At 44.1% G+C, this 20,338-nt stretch overlaps 1 protein-coding gene across 2 annotated transcripts in view; it reads left to right on the forward strand.

Moving 5' to 3' along the window:
- The first annotated feature begins 3,820 nt into the window (after positions 1-3,820).
- Positions 3,821-20,338, forward strand: part of KATNAL2 (katanin catalytic subunit A1 like 2) — a 40,106-nt gene continuing 23,588 nt past the window's right edge. The window contains exons 1-9 of one of the 2 annotated variants that reach the window (XM_024734708.1): positions 3,821-3,908; positions 5,212-5,254; positions 8,936-9,053; positions 10,171-10,269; positions 12,419-12,517; positions 12,727-12,804; positions 15,677-15,775; positions 18,202-18,265; positions 18,461-18,579. In XM_024734708.1, coding sequence (XP_024590476.1) covers positions 3,836-3,908; positions 5,212-5,254; positions 8,936-9,053; positions 10,171-10,269; positions 12,419-12,517; positions 12,727-12,804; positions 15,677-15,775; positions 18,202-18,265; positions 18,461-18,579 — 792 coding nt within the window. In that variant the 5' untranslated portion in view covers positions 3,821-3,835. The remainder of the gene's footprint in view (positions 3,909-5,211; positions 5,255-8,935; positions 9,054-10,170; positions 10,270-12,418; positions 12,518-12,726; positions 12,805-15,676; positions 15,776-18,201; positions 18,266-18,460; positions 18,580-20,338) is intronic. The other variant, XM_024734709.1, reaches the window with a different exon arrangement.

Below are 20,338 nucleotides of genomic sequence, written 5' to 3' on the forward strand. Positions count from 1 at the left end.
CAGGCTCAGTAGTTGTGGCACGCAGGCTCAGTAGTTGTGGCACAGGCTCAGTAGTTGTGGCTCACGGGTTATAGAACGCAGGCTCAGTAGTTGTTGCGCATGGGCTCAGTTGCTCTGCACCATGTGGGATCTTCCCGGACCAGGGCCCGAACCCATGTCCCCTGCATTGGCAGGCGTATTCTTAACCACTGTGCCACCAGGGAAGCCCTAGAATATTTTTACTTTCAGTAATTGTGTTGTTCCTCACTGTTTGTTTGCTGTTTAGTTCTTCTAGATCCTTGTTAAATGTTTCTTGTATTTTCTCCATTCCATTTCTGAGATTTTGGATCATCTATACTATCATTACTCTGAACTGTTCTTCAGGTAGATTGCCTATTTCGTCTTCATTTATTTGGTCTTGTAGGTTTTTAACTCGCTCCCTGTCTGTAACATATTTGTTTGTCATTTCAGTTTTTTGTTTTTGTTGTTGGGTAGTGCTGTATTCTTGTCTTACTGGTTGTTTGGCCTGAGATGTCCAGCACTGGAGTTTGCACTCAGTTGGATAGAGCTGGGTCTTGGTGCTGAGATGAGGACCTCTGGGGGGCCTCACTCCGATTCATATTTCCTGGGGTCTGAGGTTCTTTGTTAGTCCAGCAGTTTGGACTCAGAGCTCCCACCACAGGAGCTTGGGTCCAACCACCAGCCTGGGAACCAAGATCCTGCAAGCTTCGCGGCATGGAAAAAAAAAAGTAAGAAAGAAAAAAAGGAGCAGTATGATATCAAAGAATAAAAAACAAAATAACATTAGACACATAAAATATATATTAGGAAAAATAAAACTATAATTGAAACAAGTACAACAAGGTAAAATAAAACCACAACAGAAAAAAGAAAATAAAAGGGTGGGGGAGACAAGCCAGAAGAAGAGAACAATAACAAAGTATAAAGAATAAAAGAAAATTAGGAAAATAAAAGATTTATTAGGAAAAATAAAAATATAAAAGAATCAACAACAATGAATCAACAAGGTAAAACAGAACCGCAATCTAAAAGAGGAAAAAAGGAAAATAAAAAGCCTTGGCTATGGGGGCAGAGTTTAGGCAGGGTGGAATTTAGGCAGGGGTGGGGTTTAGGGTGGGGCGGGACCTAGGTAGGTGGGAGGTGACGTTTGAGCATGGGGCGGGGCCTAGGCTCGGGACCCATGCAGCCAGAAAAGGCCTTGGGGTTGGGACCTTGGGGGTGGGGCCTAGGCGGGGCAACGGTCAAGCATGGGGCGCGGCCTCTGCTTAGGACCTGCTGGGAAGGGGAGAGGCAGCACGTAGAAAGGAGGGCCTCTGGAGTGTGGAGTTCCGGAGCTTGAAGGTAGGGCCCTGGGTGAGGGTGTGTGGGTGGGGTTTAGGTCCAGAGCGTTGGAGAGGGTCTCCGAGTGTAGAGGTGGGGCCCTGTGTGGGGGTGTAGGGGCAGGGCTTGGGCTCTGCACAGCAGGAGGGAGGCTCCGAGGGCAGAGGATTAGGCCCGGGAGCCCAACAGGCTTCCCGGTGCCTAAGTGGACAGGGAAAGCGCTGGCCCCGTTCCCTTCCGTTCCTTCATGCCCCTCCCCCACCATCTCCCTTAGGGTCTCTCCCGTCGCCGCTGGACCCCTAACTGTGGGTGGGTCCCGCTGGGTGTAGGTACTCCTCCCCTCCCCCAGCCACCCCTCAGGGATGCTGGTCCCGGAGGTCTGGCCTTTACTTTTGCTCCCCCTTCCCTCCCTTCCACTCCCTCAGGACCCGCGTGGCTGGAGGGGGCCTAGGTGGGCAGAGGATCAGGCCTGGGATCTCAGCAGGTTCCTGAGGGCCTAAGTGGGCAGGGGAAACCTGGCCACGCTCCCTTTGGATCCTCTTCCCTCCCAGTGTTCCCCAGTTTCCCCCTTTGGGCGTGGGATCCCTTCCCCTCCCCCAGCCACCCCTCGGGCGCCACTCCCGTCCCGCCTCCATTTCTTCTCCCCCTGCACTCCCCCCACAACCCACGTCCTACCCGGTTGCTGGGGGTACCTCCCGTCCCCTTAGGTGTCCATGTTCCCCCTCCGGTGCCTGGTAGGTGCCCTAGTTGTGAGGAGACGGGAATTCTGAATCCTCCTAATACGCCATCTTGACTCCGCCCCTCATCATGTATTCTTATAATTTTTGTTTAAGTCAAAACCCTATGATCGGGAGGGAGACGCAAGAGGAAAGAGGTATGGGGATATATGTATATGTATAACTGATTCACTTTGTTATAAAGCAGAATCTAACACACCATTGTAAAGCAGTTATACTCCAATAAAGATGTTAAAAAAAAAAAAAGACTCGCCCCCAAAAGAACAAAAAAACCCCCTATGATCCTGGGAAGAGTTCAGAATGTAATGTGATGTCAGCAATCTTTATATTGCTGACAATAAAAGCAATCTTTATATATACAAGCAATCTATAGTGTAGGTTCCCACCTTTTTTTTTTTTTAAACAAGTGCATATATGTAAGTATATGTGTTTTTAATCATTTAAAAAATGTTTGGAAAGAGAGAAAATGTTAACAGTCATTATCTCTGAGTAGTGGAATGTTCTTTTGACTCATCTGTATTTTCTAGTGTTTTCTTAAATGAACATGTATTACATCATACTAAACAAAAATTATTAATAAAAATGTAGTTTTTCTCTCTGTAAAATGGTGATTAAGACATCGGGTAGAAGCGTGGTGAGCCATTAATAAGTATAGAAGCTGACAGACTACAGTCAATTGATGTTTGCAAATTCTTTAAAATTAGCAAGGTCATTGGAAATAGCCACGGCAACCTCTTTCAAGGAAGTCCAGTCTTCTAACTGATCTGAATCTGGGACAGGGAAGGAAGCATAATAAAAAGAAGTTTTCTCCTCTACCTTCCCAGATTTGAAATCAAAGAGAAAGAACTCTAACTGCAATGAGAATTTTTAATCTGAGGTCCTTGGATGAGCTCCTGGAATTGTATGCTAATTTGTGCATATTGCGCATTTTTCAGGAGAGAATTTTTGGTTTTAAAAGAAGTTAGGGACTCAGATTAAAACCAGAGTGTTTTTCCACTTTCAGAGGATTGTGAGACAAGGAGCTTGCCTTCATTACTAAGACCACTTAAGTCAGATGACCTTACAACTGACCACGTTAAAAATGAGTGAGAAACCTATGGAGATGACACTACATGAATGCAGAGGCACCTGGTAGTCTAATCTGTGACTGATGAAGAAATTATCAGAAATACAATACATCCAAGTAGATGACGTCTTCTTATACTAAATTTCCTCGGTGATATTGATCAACATATTTTTGGAATTCCCTTTAGAGCACATGACATATTCTTTTGAGTTGCCTTAGTGATGGCAAATCTTGCCTGTTGGGGTTGAATTGGGGTTTTACCAATTGTCAAATGTGACCTAAAGTGAATACTGGTAAATAAAGAAGTAATCAAGTTGGGCAAATAATCATCTTTGGCTAAAAATGAGTAAAAGTAAATTACAAGATATTTTCTTAGTTGATTTAGTTATTTGACTTTTAAGTACTTCCAAAATGTTTTGAAAGACAATATTTGGATATACTTTACCTATGTGGGGCTTCTTTCTCTATAGGCAAACCCCATGTATTCTAGTTTTCATTTGATGTACTCTTTAATATAAGCTTACTATTTGTATTGAGTCTCCTTGGACTTGTGATACCTGTTTGCCTTTATTCTTTTTACCTAGAGTTAATTTTTTCTTTCTTCTATGAAATGGCCAGATATATTGATGCAGCCAATGCTTTGGAGCAAGAAACTAAACTGGGGTTACGACGTTTTGAAGTTTGTGACAACATTGATCTTGAAACTATTTTGATGGAATATGAGAGCTATTATTTTGTAAAATTTCAGAAATACCCCAAAATTGTCAAAAAGGCATCAGACACAGGTATCTTTACGTTTCGTGTTTCTTCCTCATTTTATTTCCAGATAGATGATGTCCCCCACCCTACACTGAAGGAATAGACCAGAAGGATTGTGTACCCTCTCTTAGATCCAGTGCAGAGAATTTAAACATGACATCTGGACATTGACGTCCCTTTTGTCACTTTGGCATTTGTTTGAGGACTGTATGATTTAGGGCAGTGAAAGCAAAACCCCAGTGTGTCACAGGTACTTTTTAGAAGATCAGCATTACTTTCATTTCTTTAGAGATGAAAAGAGCTGTTTGAAGACAATAAGTGACAGAAGACTTTTTTCTTGTTGGGAAGACCTATTATCCATCTTGAAAGTAACATGAAAATGAGTATTGGTGAGGCTAATAGCTCATGTATAGATAATGAAACGCTTTTGGAAGCCATCAATCCAGATAATGATCAATATAATGCAAAGACCCAGTATAGGTTAACAGTCAAGGAGGCTGGCTGGAGGAAAGAGCTAAAGTTAGGGCCCTGTGTTTTGTAGTGACATTGACTTAGAAGTCTGTAAGTGGGGGAAGTAATTATAAACCAAGGGAGATCATCGTCCTGTTTACAAGGCACTTGTTAAGCCACAGACTTTAACATTTCATGTGGGGACCAGGAAACCAAGAGGAATATCAATTAAAAATAGCCAGCACTGAATCTCAGAGCTGGAGGTGTTCTGAGAGGGTGGTGTTTTATCTGAGCTCCCTTCCAGTGCAAGGTTCAAAGCTCCACATCCTTGGCTGGTTGTTGGATCTGGGTTTTGGCAGAAAGTGCACTGACTCCTAACCACTGGGCCGCCAGGACTGTTACTGACATGACACCTAGAATGCCAGTTCTAGCTTGGAACCACACTCTCCTGGGATATGGGACACAATGTCTTTTTTTTTAAGGTAAACAGGCAGAATAGACTGGTAAGTGTTCCCTGCCAGGCTCATGCAATCATCCTGGTGTCCCAGGGACCACAGCAAAATGGTGTCAAGTTCATGAAAACTTAATAAAATGGTAACTATAAAGCTAGCCCACATTGGAGGTGCCACTGAGTCTGTGTTCTCCAACATGTTTAATATCTGAGGTCTTTGGGGTCCTTGTGTGGAAATGCTTGGGAAGCATGGGCTTCTTTCTCTTCGCCGGTAGGTAATTCCACTCCTCTCTGGATGAGAATAGCTTAGAGTTTATGGATGTAGCACAAATTTTAAGAACAATGTAAAAGGAAAAACATACCTGAAAACTCGCTTTCTCTTAAAAATTAAATCTTTCCTTTTCCTCCCAATATTTGTTTTGCCACAGCAGAAAATAATTTACCACAAAGAAGTGGAGGGAAGACCAGAAGGTAAAGTAAATGGTAATTCATCTTGACCAACTCAACTCTAGGAGTTTGTGGGATCTGTTTCCAGAAGATTCTCTAATGCAGCTCCATGTCTGCCTACCAGCAATACCAGACTGGTCCTGTGACCTTGGTGGACCCAGCCACGGGTTCCCCTCATGTTACAGATGTTCAGGACATGGACCAATGTCTGTTGGTTCTCTGGTTTTACCACAAAGAATTGCGTCCACTGATGCTCTGTCTTTCTAGGCTGGGTGGTATGAAAAGCATGGACCTCAGAGATTAAAAGACCCATGTTCAGCTCCCAGCTCTGCCACTTACAAGCTTGGAGCAGGAGCCTGACACATAGTGAGTTCCTGCCACATAGTAAGCACCCAAGAAATATAATTTTCCCTTTTCATATCGTACCTGTCATTTCTTTGTGCACTCCAGATCACATGTCCTGACTGTCTGAAGGGAATCAGATCTACCTTTTCCTCTCCTTTTCTCATGCTCACCTTATATTTCTTTCTCCAGCTTCTCAAATCCAAGTCTCATCCGGCACTTGGGGTATCTGATTAGAGCCCCTCTGTCTCTTGACCGTCCTGGGTTGACACAGGCCCCCAGTCTTGCCTCAGTGTCCATCCCATTCCTCTCTTCACTCCAGACCACACCCCTGTTGTCGGAGCCTGTTCAGAGATGCCCCGGACGGCACAGCTTTGGGGCACCAAGGCCTGTGGTATTACAATAAAGCCCAGACCTCAGGGGAAGGTGGAAGTGGGCTTCCGGCAGGGGCCACACAACCACTCAGGCAGTGAACAACATTTTTTAAAATCTTAGAATGCAATTGAAAGGAGTAAACTTAGATTGTGATCATAATAAGCAACTCATTAGGCCATCAAGAAGTGTTGTGAATTCTGTGAATCCCACTAGGCTCTCTGCTCTGTGACTCCAGTCCCTTGTCTGCAGCCTAAGAAGGAAGGGACTGAGACACCTCACCTTTTATGAGCGAAGGTGTTTGACATCGCTTATAGAAGAGCCGCGGAGCCTGAGCCTGCTTCCTGATGATACTCACGGTGATACTCAGCCTGAGGCTACCTTTGCTTTGTGCGATTCTTTAGGAACAGGTTTACTGTTTTGACCAAAGTGTTCTTCTTTTATTTATGGTTTCCATAAAGCTAGTCAGACTCTGGTAATAAATGATAACTACTTGGGAACAGAAATAGTGAGCAGCATTTTAAGAGGCAGCTTTGGAGCGCATTTGGATTCTGATTGCTTTTCAGCCACACATTCATGTCTGGAACTTCCTCAGCATTCCTTACCTGGCAGAACGTTCTGTGAGTGAATGTCCCTGGAGCCCTTTGCCTCCCTTTAGGGCTGGAGCATGGTGGCATCGGACAGCTGGGGGCTTCTTCAGCCCCTCTCTGGGTAGCTGTTTGTACATGGCAACCATCGAGGTTGGATGGCAAATGGTTGGTGTCAGGAAGGATAACTAGAAAAGTGATGCATGGTGTTTGTGTATAATTTTCTACTTAAAATAGTTATTGAAATGAGAGGTTGTGTCATGAGACTGGTTATTAACAAATGAAAGTGCTTCTTCCTAATTCCTGCATCTCACACCAGAGAGCGAGCTCTGACTTTACAGATTTGCAGATGACCCAGAGGAGGAAAGGTTACCTTGTGTGACGAATGACAGAATTAGGATGCCAAAAGATCTTGACAAATTAGGAGACGGGTCCAAAATAGCAAGATGAACTGTAATGAAATAATGTTTAAGGTCTAATCAAAGATTCACAACAAATAGCTCCATTATTACAAAATCTGAGACCTAGAAATCTGAGTGACAGAAGATGCAGTGTGAGTCAACAGTATAATGTGATTGCTAATGTGGTCTCGGGCCTCATCAATAGAAACACAGCGTCGAAAAAGTAGGAAGTGACTCTATTCCAGTCAAATGACAGTGAACAAAGGGAAGATGACCAGGATGAGGACGACTCTGGGAGCCAGGTAACCTTAGGAGTGCTTGGAGCAACTGGAGGTGTTTAGCTTGAAGAACAGAAGACTTGGGGTGGGGGTGGGCGCCTAGAACAACACGGTGGCAGTCTTCACTTTCTAAAGAGGGATTGGGCCTTCTTTGCAGAATTCCATAGGGCACACCAAGGACTGGTGACTAAAGTTAAAGCACGGTGAATTTGGTTTCATATTCAGAAGAATTTTACAATCCTTAGAGCTGACTGGAAATGAATTGCATTGCTTGTACATTAGTGCACTTGTCTTTGGTCATGTCAAAGCAAATCTGTGAATCAGTTACCTCCAATGGGAAATCAAAGTGGGAAAATGACTCCCGGTTCTTCGCCAGCCTCGCAAGGATGTTTAGGCACGTTTTATATATATATCACGTATATGTGTGTGTGTGTATGTCTCCTTACTTCATTTAAATCAATGCTACTCATAGGGTTTGTACTTGTACAATGCTTGGCACTCATTTCATAGATAGTTGATTTTTGTGCCAGCAAAATGCCTAAGGGACAGACATTCTTGTTCCTTGGTTACAGATGAAAGACAAATGCCCTGAGAAACCGCCAGTTGTCCACGTCTTATGACACTCACCCCAGAGGGCCCAACACTGGGATCACCACACGTGGACACTGGTGTGGTATTGGCGTGGGTGGTCTTGCTGGCCAAATACCTATGCGTTTATATTAGACACCAGCAACTTTTTCTTTCCTACAAAAAAAGTGGGGTTGAAATAGCAGCTCTGTGAGACCACTTAGAACATGGGGAGAAATACTTCTAGCGAACGTCCTGTAAACGCTCCTCACGTGAGGGACGAGAACCAAACAACTTCCCATGGGGGAGCTCATGTTCTGCCCTGCGAGCACACCCTGCCTCTCTCTGGATATCGTCGCCTACCTGAAAATATTCCATGTCTACTTATGCGGACATAGTGACAGATTTATTTTACCTTTGAATTGATGTATGACATAAACACAGTAAAATGCATGCACACTCTTTGAACCACCACAAGTCCCACCCCCGGGCGGGCCCCCTTGCATGCAAGGCTCCCCGTCTCCACCGGAGTTAGCTACCACTGGGACTTCCAGCCCCATCAGTTCATTTTGCCTCAAGTGAACAATATTTGGTGAAAATTTGTTCTGCAAATGTGAATGATCTGTGACAGCAGAGATGAGGGAACTTTGCCTCCTTTCCACAAGCCACTTTTGATGCTGGCAGTGCGCGGCTTGAAAGGCAGTAGGCAGGGTGCACACAGCACGATGGATTGAGACGACGGACAGATGCCCAGGACTTCCTAACGTTTCTTAATTTCAGCAGGAGGACCCCTTCCTGCCCCGCACCCTTCCCGTGGTCTGAGTGCTGTTGTTTAAGGAAGGTGGGAAGAAACATCGGAAGAATGCTTGTAGAGCAGTGTGTTCTTAGGGATAGAAAGCTATCTGTAGAAGCCAGGTGGTGTGAAGGGGAAATGAAGAGAGGGTGTCGGGGACCTCCAGGAGGAAGTGGACCCTCTAGCCCAGTTTTGGAGGAACCTGGATAGACTGAAGAGGGACAGGGCCAGGCTGGGCAGAGTGGGAGGACGGTGCAGACAGACTTGCATCTGCAGATCTTTCCAGAACTGCACTATGCCGGGTGTTTAGCTGCCTCGAATTCAGTTAAAAGGACTTCCACCACAGTCTTTGTTCCCTCCTCTAGAGCGACGAGCGACAGTTGTCAAAATCTTCCCAAGATCAGCCAGCAGAGGCCACGGTCCAAAACCACGGTGGGGAAGCCAGGCGGCTCCAAGCCCCACCACAGGGAGCATCCTGAACAGGTCTGGCTGGCTTTACTTGACGTTGGTAAAATTGCAGGTGGCTGAGAAACAGCCCCAAGAAAAAAGTCACATTTATTTGTTTATTGAGCACAATTTGATTTTGTTAAATTGTAGATTTTCTTCCAGCACACTGGATTAAAAGGACGGGCAGATCCCCGGGCTTCCTAACGTTTCTTCACTTGGAAGGAGGACTCCTTCCTCCCCACAAGCTTTCCGTTGGTCTGAGTGCTGGGTGACAGGCCTTGAGGGGTGAGTCCTAGGCCCAGTCAGAGCAGGAGGGCCTGGTCCTCACGAAGCACAATCCTCCCGCTTGAGGAAACCGTAGGTGCCAGCTCTGCCTGTCCTGAAGCGTGTCCCTGGGGTCCGAAGTGTAGGCCAGTGTAGTCTTGGGTGTGGCTGGGCCTCACAGTCTCCTGCTGGGTTTCTCCAAGGCGCACGTGGTGGGTCACCACCCCAGACCTCCACGCTGGACTTTCTGGGGAAAGAGATGGGTAGCAAGAGGAGAGAGCCCAGCAGGCGGGTGAAATCCTTGCCAAGAACCTTCTGGTTTAGGACAAAACATACCAGGTTTCAAAGGAAAGAGAACTAATGGAAATGGTGAAGAGGAATGAAAGAATGCATGTCAAAGCGGTCTGGCGGGCTAGAAAGGCATCATCACAAAACTCAGTTGGTCAAAAGGTATCTCTCACCTGCAAGGAGGTTGTGTGGTCCTGGCCATTGCAAACTGGCTCAGGGGGAGGGGAGGTGAAGGGGGCAGGATGAATCCCACAGGAGGCTGGCTAACTGTCGACTATGTTGCATCTCCAAACTCGGCCGCCCCTGCCCACAAATACCTCTGGTCCGAGGAGCAAAGACAGGCCAGTGAGTGGGCATGGGTGGAGGCTCAACCATTTCCTCCACTGCTTGTGCTCTCAGAGCCCATGGCTTCCTGGGACAGCTCCTCCTTCCTGGCACAGGCAGAGTTTATTCATCTTGTTGGGTCTGCACAGAAGAGGTTGAATCACACGTGGGAGTCCCCGTTTGCAGAATGGTGTGGGACGACGGGACGGGCAGCTGCAGCCAGCATCTCGAAGTTGCTTTCCACAGCTGACTTTTCACTGTCTTCCTCTTTCTCCAGGAGCTTGTCAATCACACTCATAAGGAGAGTGCTGACTTTGGCTTAAGTATATCTGGAATCAACAAAGGCAGTGGAGAAGAAAACATCCGCCCACCAAAAGTAAGTGGGACTCATGAACTGAACGCTAAATGGGGGAATTCCCTTTTCTTTTTGAAAATGAAAATTTTTAAGTGTTATATTTGTCAAAGAGGAAAGGTAATATGTGATGATCAAAGGTTGGCTGTGGGGTGAATTGGGAAGGGAGTGGCTGAGGATGAGACCCTGAGGTGCTGGTCTGGATCTCCCTCCTGGGTGGATGGACTTGAATGAATGGCCCCATCTCCAAGGGGCTCCGTTTCCCATTTGTAAATTGCTGGGTTTGGAAGAGATGGCTTCTAATGTTCCTTTCAGCTTAAAAATTCTGTGATGACAGTAACAAAGTGCTCTGCATTACCTAAAGGAGTTGTGGCCTCGCACTGATTCTTTTCTGCCCTGTCAGTAGGAGTTGACTAGCAGTGTTCCTTTCTCCTTGGAGATATGGCTCCAGGCTTGAATGTAATTTCATGTGAACCAGGAAACCTCAGTTGATATAAGGCTGATCTTGTCCTCAATAGATATTTACCCCTTTCCTAATGAACCTCATGTCCTGATTCGTAAATAACTGTCTCTCAAACAGAAAAGACCCATATTGGGTAGCTGTAGGCCAAAGGTAGGTAAAAATGGGTCACTTGGAAATAAAAAGCAGCATCGACACCAACGTGTTTCTCTTGATTATAACTTTTCAGGGTTGAATATCATTGAGTCATCTTTCCTTCTTTGATCGTACGGGACTGCTGACTTACCTCTGGCCAGCTCTTCTCAGGCAAACCAAACTCTGGGTGTGTGTGTCTGGAGGGGAACTGGGAGCATCTCCCTGAAATCAAGGGGAGCCGCTTCATGGGCCAGAACTGGCTCCTTTTAGGGCCTCAATTATATGGGTGATTCCTGGAGGTGACACATTCGAATCACTGCTGCCCATGGAGAAATACTTCCCTGCTCACCGTCACTACCCATGTCACGTTTTTGGTCACTTGTGTGCCCAGCAATGCTGCTCTCATGAACATCTCATGTTAATGTGAATGGATGTTTCTGATCAGGTCAAGGAAGGGGCTATTTAACTCAGCACTTAACCTTTGAAAGAATCTGGCTATAAATTCTCTTTGCAGCAGAAATGTCCTCAGGGTAAACTGTGGACGGTTTTCTCCCTAGCATTTCATAAGCTGAACGAGGGCATACGGTCAGGGGCCTATCTCCAAAATGGGTTTTTCATCGCCATCTCAGAGCCCCTGGCTTCATGATTCCCAGGCCCCCGTGCGAATTTTGTAGATGTGCTGTTTCCAAAGGCACTAGCTTTGGAGTCAGCCTGCCTAGGTTCAAAGCCCAGGGCCTTCCTGGCTGTGAATCTTGGGCAAGTTGTTTAATCTCTCCAAGCGTCATTTCTCTCATCTGTGAAATGGAAATAATCATAGTGCCCACTTCCAAGGTCATAATGAATGGAGTGCCTTAGTCTTACACCCAGCACATGATAAACACTCAGTAAATGTTGGCTACTGTTACTGTCTTTTATTTTTTACAGGCATCCTTGCTTTTTCCTTCTGCCTCTAGGGGAGACAGAAGGAGTATGGATAGGGGAGACAGATATCTGGGTTTGAAACCTGGTCTTAAGTCACTTGTTAGCTGTGTGGCCCTGGGCAGATCATTTAACTTCTCTGGCCTTACCTCCACATCTGTGAAACTAGGATGCCACTCCCGACTAGCAGAAGTGTTCGAAGGATTGGAAATAATCCTCACAAGTACCTTGCACACCTGTTTTGTGCCAGGCAGTCTCCTGAGTGGTAAATGTACAGTGTAGTCCATAAATAGGAGCTATCAATATTCTTGTGCCAGTGAAGTCTTCCTGCGTGTGGAATGTTTAAAAAGGACAAGACAATACAGGGGAAGTAGACATGTAGGAAGCAGATGGTGTGTCAGGAACTGACAAATGCTTGGGAATTTTATCCAAACCAACTCCATTCTGAAGAATTTCTTTATAACTTGTTTCTTTTTCCTAGAGTGCCCCAACTTGATGAAATCATCTTGTTCATTATTAGTGCAGTTTCTTTTTGAGACTTTAAGTTTGTACTACATACCAAGGCACATAAATGTGTCTTAATTTAATGAAACTGAGCTATTAAGGTTAGTCTCCCCTCATGTTTCAATAGCCGTTTCAATAACTGTTACTCCCTTTCAGGGCCAAATCATTGACTTCCGAGGGCTGCTCACAGATGCCATAAAAGGAGCAACCAGCAAACTTGGCTTGAACAGCTTCGACTGTAACCCAGACCCTTCAGTAAGTGGCTAAGATGGGACATTCATCTTACAAACTGCCAAAATCCAGATGAACTTTGAGAATATAATTTTGAGTCCAGAGAAACCTTGAGATCAAGTCAAAGTTCATAGCAACCTGCCACCATTTGTGTCCTGGAGATCCGTGCTCTGATTTTCTTCCCAAATGATGAAGTAATATTGTAACGTTAGGCTTTCTATTCCCATCGTCAGGAACGATTGTTGAAACCTCTGAGTGCATTTATTGGCATGAACAGTGAGATGCGAGAATTGGCAGCCGTGGTGAGCCGGGTAAGATCTGATATTCAGTTCACAAATTTACGGAGGCGGATTGGGGCTCCTGGAGCATTGTGGGCTGCTTCTTTTATTAATAACAATAAATATACTCATTTATTTATAAAGTGCCCCCACTTGCAAAGGCACTCATATTGTTTAGAGGCACAATAATGCATGATGAATAAATTATAGAATCGTAAAATTACAATATAAAAAGCCCACCATCTCACTATAGAGGCCAAGAAAACCCAAAGAGAAAAAGACTTAGAGTGGAAGGGACAGGTGAAAGGGTTTAGAGCCGAGCTAAGACTTAAGGAAAGAAAGCCTCTCAGAGAAGGAAAGAGCACGTCTGCGTCTTGTTTAAACAGTCGAAGCCTAGAAATAGAGATGTTGGGAGTCTGATTTCCTAATTGGAAATTTTCATGAAGAAACAGATTAGTAGGAAGGATCTTACCATTCCAAACTACTGATTTTTCAAGATTGGCCCCCAGGACCTAAAGACAGTGAAGTCTAATGGTTAACGACACAGGCTGTGGAATAGGTTGACCTGGATTTGATTCCTAGATCCTCCTCTTTCTAGCTCTGTGACTTTGGGCAAGTTCCTTGGGAATAGAATAGATTCCTGAGTTATAGGAGGTTTCTCTAATTTCCAGTGATCTCGTATTTAATGAAAGACTGAAACCTAGACAGGCTCAGAGAGATGTTTAAAATGATGCAAGAACTTTACAGCTGCTCTGAGGTCATTAAGGTCCCCCAGGTCTCCTTTCAGCCCAGCATTTGTCCCCTGCACGCCTCTGATGTGTCAGGCATGTGCTGGTGGCTGGAAACACAAAGGTGAACGACTCAACACAGTCCTTGCCCATAAGGGTTTCTCGTCCCACGGGCAAGGTGCACTTTGGGAGCATAACGGATGGGTATTGTTGCGCCAAGGAGTGGGGAAAGTGTTAGGGAAGAAGATACGCAGGAAACAGCCACGTGAAAAAAGAGTAGAAGAGGGTGGGGGGAGGCGTTCTGGGCAGAGGTGCAGACCTGTGAAATTGTAGCCCTTGTGCAGTGCTTCTCAGGAGCCACCTGGGACGCAAGGAATGGTGGGAGATGGGCTGGAGAGAGAGGCCAGGGTTCCTGCATGTAAGGGTGCTGCGAACAGGAACCAGGGCTGGAGTCAGTCTGTGGGAGACTGGGAATCTTTGAAAGTCGTCCATCAGGAGAATGGGGCAATCAAATGTACTTTTAGACAGCTTGTTCTAATGACAGTGTGGAAGGCTGTCAAAGACATGGAGATAGGAAGACCAGCTCTGAAGTCATTGCCAGTGAGAGGATGAGGGATTGAGCCAGGCTGTGGTAATTAGGATGCATAAGAGAGCAGAGAAAAATATTTTTATACCCCCAAATCAATAGTCTTGTTAGTGTTTTTGCAAAAGGATACCAGGACTAGTGATAATAAAGTTGTAGAGTAGAAGTGGCCTGAAAGGATTCCATTTGGAACCCTTCCCACAGTACAGTGGGAGGCAATCATGCAGACCCTGCTTGAATGCTGACAGGGATGGGAGCTCACCACCTCCTGAGGCAGTCCTGCTGAGTCTTGAGAACTTTTGATTGATATAAGGAGGGACTTCCTACTGGGAACTTAAACAATACCACATGGAATTCAATGTCAACTCTAGAAGAAGGCAAGGAATACTGCTATTATCTATGGATGCCTTGAACTCCAGGGTAGTTGAATCCCCACTGTGTGCCGAGCTTTTCCTAAGAAAGTGTGGTAATAAGAATGAGTGCGTGGTCCTTTAAAGACAGGGTGGTTCTCCCAAGATTTTGGAAGACTGAGACCTTTGTCAGCTCACCCAGGAATGGATCATACGTATTATACACCATGAAAATCACCTGCATAAATAGTTTCTCTAATAAAATTTGTCACTTCTGGTGAAGGGAACTGGGAGGATGGGGGACAGAAGTGGAGGTATAACATCTCACCAGAATTTAAAAAATATGTTTGTATATTTTTGAACCATGTACATGTATTACTTATTTAAAAATTAAATAAATATAAAAGTAGTTTCCAGATTGTTCTGTAGTCACTCAGAATGACTTTGGAAAAGAGGTGGGTTTTTTGTTTTGTTTTGTTTTGTTTTGTTTTGTTTTTGGCTGTAACACTCTAGACATTCAGCTTGCCCAAAACAGCTCCTACTGAGAAAGGCCCCTGAGTGACTGTTCTGAGCATCTAGTGAAATTGAAGTTTGGAAACTGTAAATTAGTATCAGTAAAAGCTACCTTAATTGATTACACTCAGTGGTTGCTACAGGGCTCTGCTATGTGAGGGGAAGACTTTCGCTTGGTTGTTGGCTTCCTTGGATTTTGTAGAAGCAATTGCTCCTGATGGAAGTAGGGAGCAATCACTAGGGAAAAAGAGAAATTGGTTTCAGAGGAGTGTATCTCTTTTAGGCAGCAAATTAAGAAAGTGTTTTCGAGATCAAGGAGCAAGAGAGAGGGCAGGCAACGGCTAGGAACTATGTTTCAGAGTAAAAGCTAATGTAATTTGTAGGCATATTCTGTAGCTTCTTTGATTACGGTTGTAAATCAGCATGGTTTGCTATTGGCCGAAGACAGGTATAGTCCCTCATTAGAAGATTTTTTTTTTTTTACCCTAAAAGTACCATATTATATCAGCAATGTCTTCTTCAGGGAATATCACTGAATATTTTCATGACATCCCTTTGGTGAACTAGCCTCAGATTACAATGTGTATATGTACACATGTATCTAATATGAAAAGTGTTTATCATAAGCACTTTATGTCCTATTGTAAGTCAGGTATTCTGCTGCTCCAGTGTTTATTACAGCTGTGGAGGAGAACATTAGTTTTAACAAAATGATCAAATGTGCATTGCAGGACATTTATCTCCATAATCCAAACATAAAGTGGAATGACATTATTGGACTCGATGCAGCCAAGCAGTTAGTCAAAGAAGCTGTTGTGTATCCTATAAGGGTAAGGATGGGAAGGAAGCCTCTTGGGAGATATTTCTGTTCATTATCCATTGGACAAGCTATATGTCATATACCCATCAGGAAGAGAATGACAGGGTACTTTTCTGTCCACAAATTAACTTTTTGCCTGTGTCACAATATTTTGTCAACACTGGAGCACCAAGGCTCAGTCCATTCTAGGCAATTTGAAATCATGTTACATATTGGTTGAAGGCAGGTGTCTGCTCTAAGAGGTAATTTAAGATCTAAGACTCTATAGTATATATGATTTGTCAGTTACTATAGGTTCAAATCAGCCTGCCTCCCTAAAAATATTTAGAGTAGAAATAGCTGCCATAAGAGAGAGCATCTGACTTTGTTTGCATAGATCTTCCCCCTGCCCCCAACACCCCCATCACTGGGGGCTTTGCTTTCAGCTGGTTGTAAAGACTAGACAGCCCCTTCCAGGGCGCTGGCCAATAGAGCCATAGGGCTGTGCTCAGCTTATTCCTGACAAATTTTTGTGCAGAGTGGCTCACTAAATAGGAAGAAAAATAGAAAAACAAGACTCTTCATGTTTGGTTTACAACAGTGGTGATGAGAAGGTCAGTGTACCACATGGCTTTTGCTGTATAACAGACCACCCCAACACTTAGTGCCTTAGAATGACAATCATTTATTTGTTTGCAATTCTGTGGGTGGGCTCTTTGGGCTGGGCTTAGCTGGGCCAGCTGGGCTCTTTTCCACATGATGTTGGTTGGGCTCACTCACACGTCTGGGGCATCAGCCAGGGTGGCTGGAAAAGCTGGAAAAGCTGTGAAAGCTGGGATCACCAGGGCAGCTGAGGCCTCTCTCTGCCTCTCGTCCTCTGGCAGGAGAGCCCAAGTCTTGCTCACATGGTGCAGAGAGTTCCCAGATAGAAGCAAGAAAGGGCAGGACCCAATCTGTGAGCCTTTCCCGTGTCTCTTCTTATATTCTGTATATTTGCTCGTCTCTATTTTCAAGTCTCTTCTTCTATTTGCTAATGTCCCACTGGCCAAATTCACAAGGCAAAATCCAGATTCAAGCAATAGACAGATATCCTCTGCCTCTTGGTGGAAGGAGCTGCAAATAATTTGTGGCCATTTTTTGTAATCTCCTGCAGTTAGGATTACAGATTTACTTTATTGAATAACCTATTTATTCTTACCACTGGGCCCTTGCAGCCCCTGATTTTTGGATGCTTCGTTTTGAATGGGACAAAATCAGTAAATTTGGACTGTCTTCCCTTTCTTCCTTCCTGTGTTCAGACATGGGAGTAAGAAATATACTGGTATTCAGAATTAGTAGAAATGTATTTATTCCCTATTTCCTCTGAGTGGCTCTATTGTACAAGACTTCTTGTACGAAAGAATAGAACTGCCCAATCAGACTCTCTGGTTGTGTTATCTCCATGGTATTAGAAGTTCCACATGATGTCAACATTTTGACATTAGCATCAGCAAGAAACTAATAGCTAGTTATAATTTTACTATTATTTTTCCTTCTCCTTGGTCCTCTATCAACTCCAGATGGCTTGAGTTTGAACTAATGGGAGAGACTCACTGAAAGGCCACGCATGTCCTGTTTGAAGTCAGTGTCTCATAATGTATTCTGCGCTGAATGTTCGCAACTTCCAAATCAGGCTTCACCATAGCTTTGAGCTTTATTCACATACACTTTTGTATGTTGGTTCTAGTATGTATCTTAAAGAGCATACCTGCTTCACAACATTCAAAAGATTGCCAGATGCTCTGCATATATGTCGAACTCTGGGGGAAATAATGTTATGCACGTGAGAAATGACTATTGCAACGGAGAGAAAAGTACCTACATATGCCTTTCTTCTCCTTAAAATAACTGCTCTTTTAAAAAGTGACAAAAATTAAGCCATGCATCCTATCAAGTGTGAAAGTAAAATTGGGATAAGTAAGATATATATATATATATATATATATATATATATATATATATATATATATATATATATATATATATATATATATATATATATATATATAAGAGAGAGAGAGAGAGAGAGAAAGAGAAAGAGAGAGAGAGAGAGAGAGAAGGAAAAAGCCAGCCTTAAAAAAAGGAGGGCCTGGGCTTCCCTGGTGGCGCAGTTGTTGAGAGTCCGCCTGCTGATGCAGGGGACACGGGTTCGTGCCCCGGTCCGGGAAGATCCCACATGCCGCGGAGCGGCTGGGCCCGTGAGCCATGGCCACTGAGCCTGCGCGTCTGGAGCCTGTGCTCCGCAACAGGAGAGGCCGCAATACTGAGAGGCCCGCGTACCGGAAAAAAAAAAAAAAAAAGGAGGACCTGACACAGAGTTGCGTGTGTTTCACCCTAGCTCCCCTAGCTTGCCTGAGCTCAGGGCGCGCAGGCTGACGTACAGATACTAAACCTCATCCTTGTTCCTTGCTCCCATAGTACCCACAGCTGTTTACAGGAATCCTTTCCCCCTGGAAAGGACTGCTGCTCTACGGACCTCCAGGTAAAGGGCTTTCTGTTTTGGCCTTGGTATGAAGCGTGTGTGCAGAGGACGAGTTGCCCCATCTGTCCTGTCAGGGCTGGGGCAGTGCTTGCTGAGTAACCACCTCCTGTTTTGCTTGTGTGACTGCCTTCTGTCTGCAGGCAGAGGAATGGAGCTCGAGGACCGCTCATATATTTTACCCACATGTGATTCTAGGTACAGGAAAGACTTTGCTGGCCAAAGCTGTGGCTACGGAATGCAAAACAACCTTCTTTAATATTTCTGCATCTACCATCGTAAGCAAATGGAGAGGGGATTCAGAAAAACTTGTTCGGGTAGGGATTCTTGATTTTGGTTTTTTAGAATAAGTTCTGGCAAAATACCGTGGTACAAAATGAGGTTATATCTTATTTGTTTTAAGTGATTTGTATGTTCAAATTTATCCTGGATCTTAATTACCAAAAACCTGGGAGGTAGATTGACTACTATATGTGGCTATCAGTCATGCCCCTATCATCAAACATGATCTCCCTTCCTTTGGGAATTTGACCAACAGCCCTTTTGCAATTCATGCGACTTGGGAATAGAAGCTGGAAAAAAATTGTCTCTGAAGTGGTCTATTATTTCTTCATTCAAGAAGCATGTGCAGTATATTTAGTTAACATTTATTGAGAGGCTACTATGTTATGCTAGTCCCTATACTAGATACTCTAAGGAAGAATCAAGAAACTTAAAACTTAATTATTCTTTCAGGTGCTCTGAGCAACTTTCCTTTGCAGAGCCCATAGCCTGTAGGGATTTTTTTCTTCCCTTAAGAGCTTGTTTCCATCTTTACAATATCTCATTCATAGTATATGATACATTTTATATTATAAAATTTTACTATATCTTCCAGTCACCTTATGAGAACACTTGTTTTTTGATTCATGCCTCAGTGTAAGGTAGGTCCTGCTTAGAAATCCTGTTAAACTATTGCGCTCTGTAGGATGGCTGATAAGTAATCAATACAAAGTGGATGTAAATATATATTTTCTGAAAAGAAATTACTCTAAAATATTATGCTTAAATTACATTACTTTGGATAGACTTATTTTCAAAATATTGTGGCTTATTAGGAAGTGATAATAAAATATTTTTAAAGGATTGATTTACCTAAAATAACCTATTACTTATTACTTTGTGATTGTTCTCAAGTTACTTCTCATGTGTAAGTTTTTATAAATTCTTATCACCCCTACCAGATTGTAATTCATGGAAATCTATGTTGACATCTTTTATTTCATTGTTCTTCATCTTGAGTCTAACTCAGTGCCAGACAGGGTTTAATTTTAGCTACTCCTAAATTTATGGGTTCCATGTGATTCTAGTTAGCTAGATTTCAATTAGCTTAAATCCAACAAACTAGAATTCTTATCAGCCTGAAGACTTTTCTCTTTAACATTCCATTTCTGCGTGATGAGGAACAACAAAACTTACAAGGTGCCCCCAGAATCAGTTTAGATTCATCTCCTGTTATGAAAAGTGGTGTTTTGAACTATGAGCACAAAACACTGCAAGGTGCTGGGAGGAAATTCCCTGGACAAGACTCACCCAGGCAAAGAAGAAATTCAGATGTTTAATGAATATTCTGGGTTTTGTTTTGTTTTGTTTTGTTTTTGCGGTATGCGGGCCTCTCACTGCTGTGGCCTCTCCCGCTGCGGAGCACAGGCTCTGGACACGCAGGCCCAGCGGCCATGGCTCACGGGCCTAGCCGCTCCGCGGAATGTGGGATCTTCCTGGACCGGGGCACGAGCCCGTGTCGCCTGCATCGGCAGGCGGACTCTCAACCACTGCGCCACCAGGGAAGCCCTAATGAATATTCCTAACAAAGATTTAAACTAAATGGACTTTCTTGTTTAATGTTGAATAGCCGGAAAAGTCATTTAACTAGAATGATCCATTCTGTGTGAGCATTTTATTTAACTCAAGTTTTCCTCTGCTTCAGTATTGTTTTGCTAGACTTCTAAGAGTTAGGAAATGATTCCGCCCTCAATTTTTTCCCCTTCCTTTACCATACATTTAAAAAGTAGCCTTTCAGGGACTTCCCTGGTGGCG

This window comes from Neophocaena asiaeorientalis, unplaced genomic scaffold (genome assembly GCF_003031525.2).
Source record: "Neophocaena asiaeorientalis asiaeorientalis breed wild unplaced genomic scaffold, Neophocaena_asiaeorientalis_V1.1 scaffold322, whole genome shotgun sequence".
Taxonomy (NCBI): domain Eukaryota; kingdom Metazoa; phylum Chordata; class Mammalia; order Artiodactyla; family Phocoenidae; genus Neophocaena; species Neophocaena asiaeorientalis.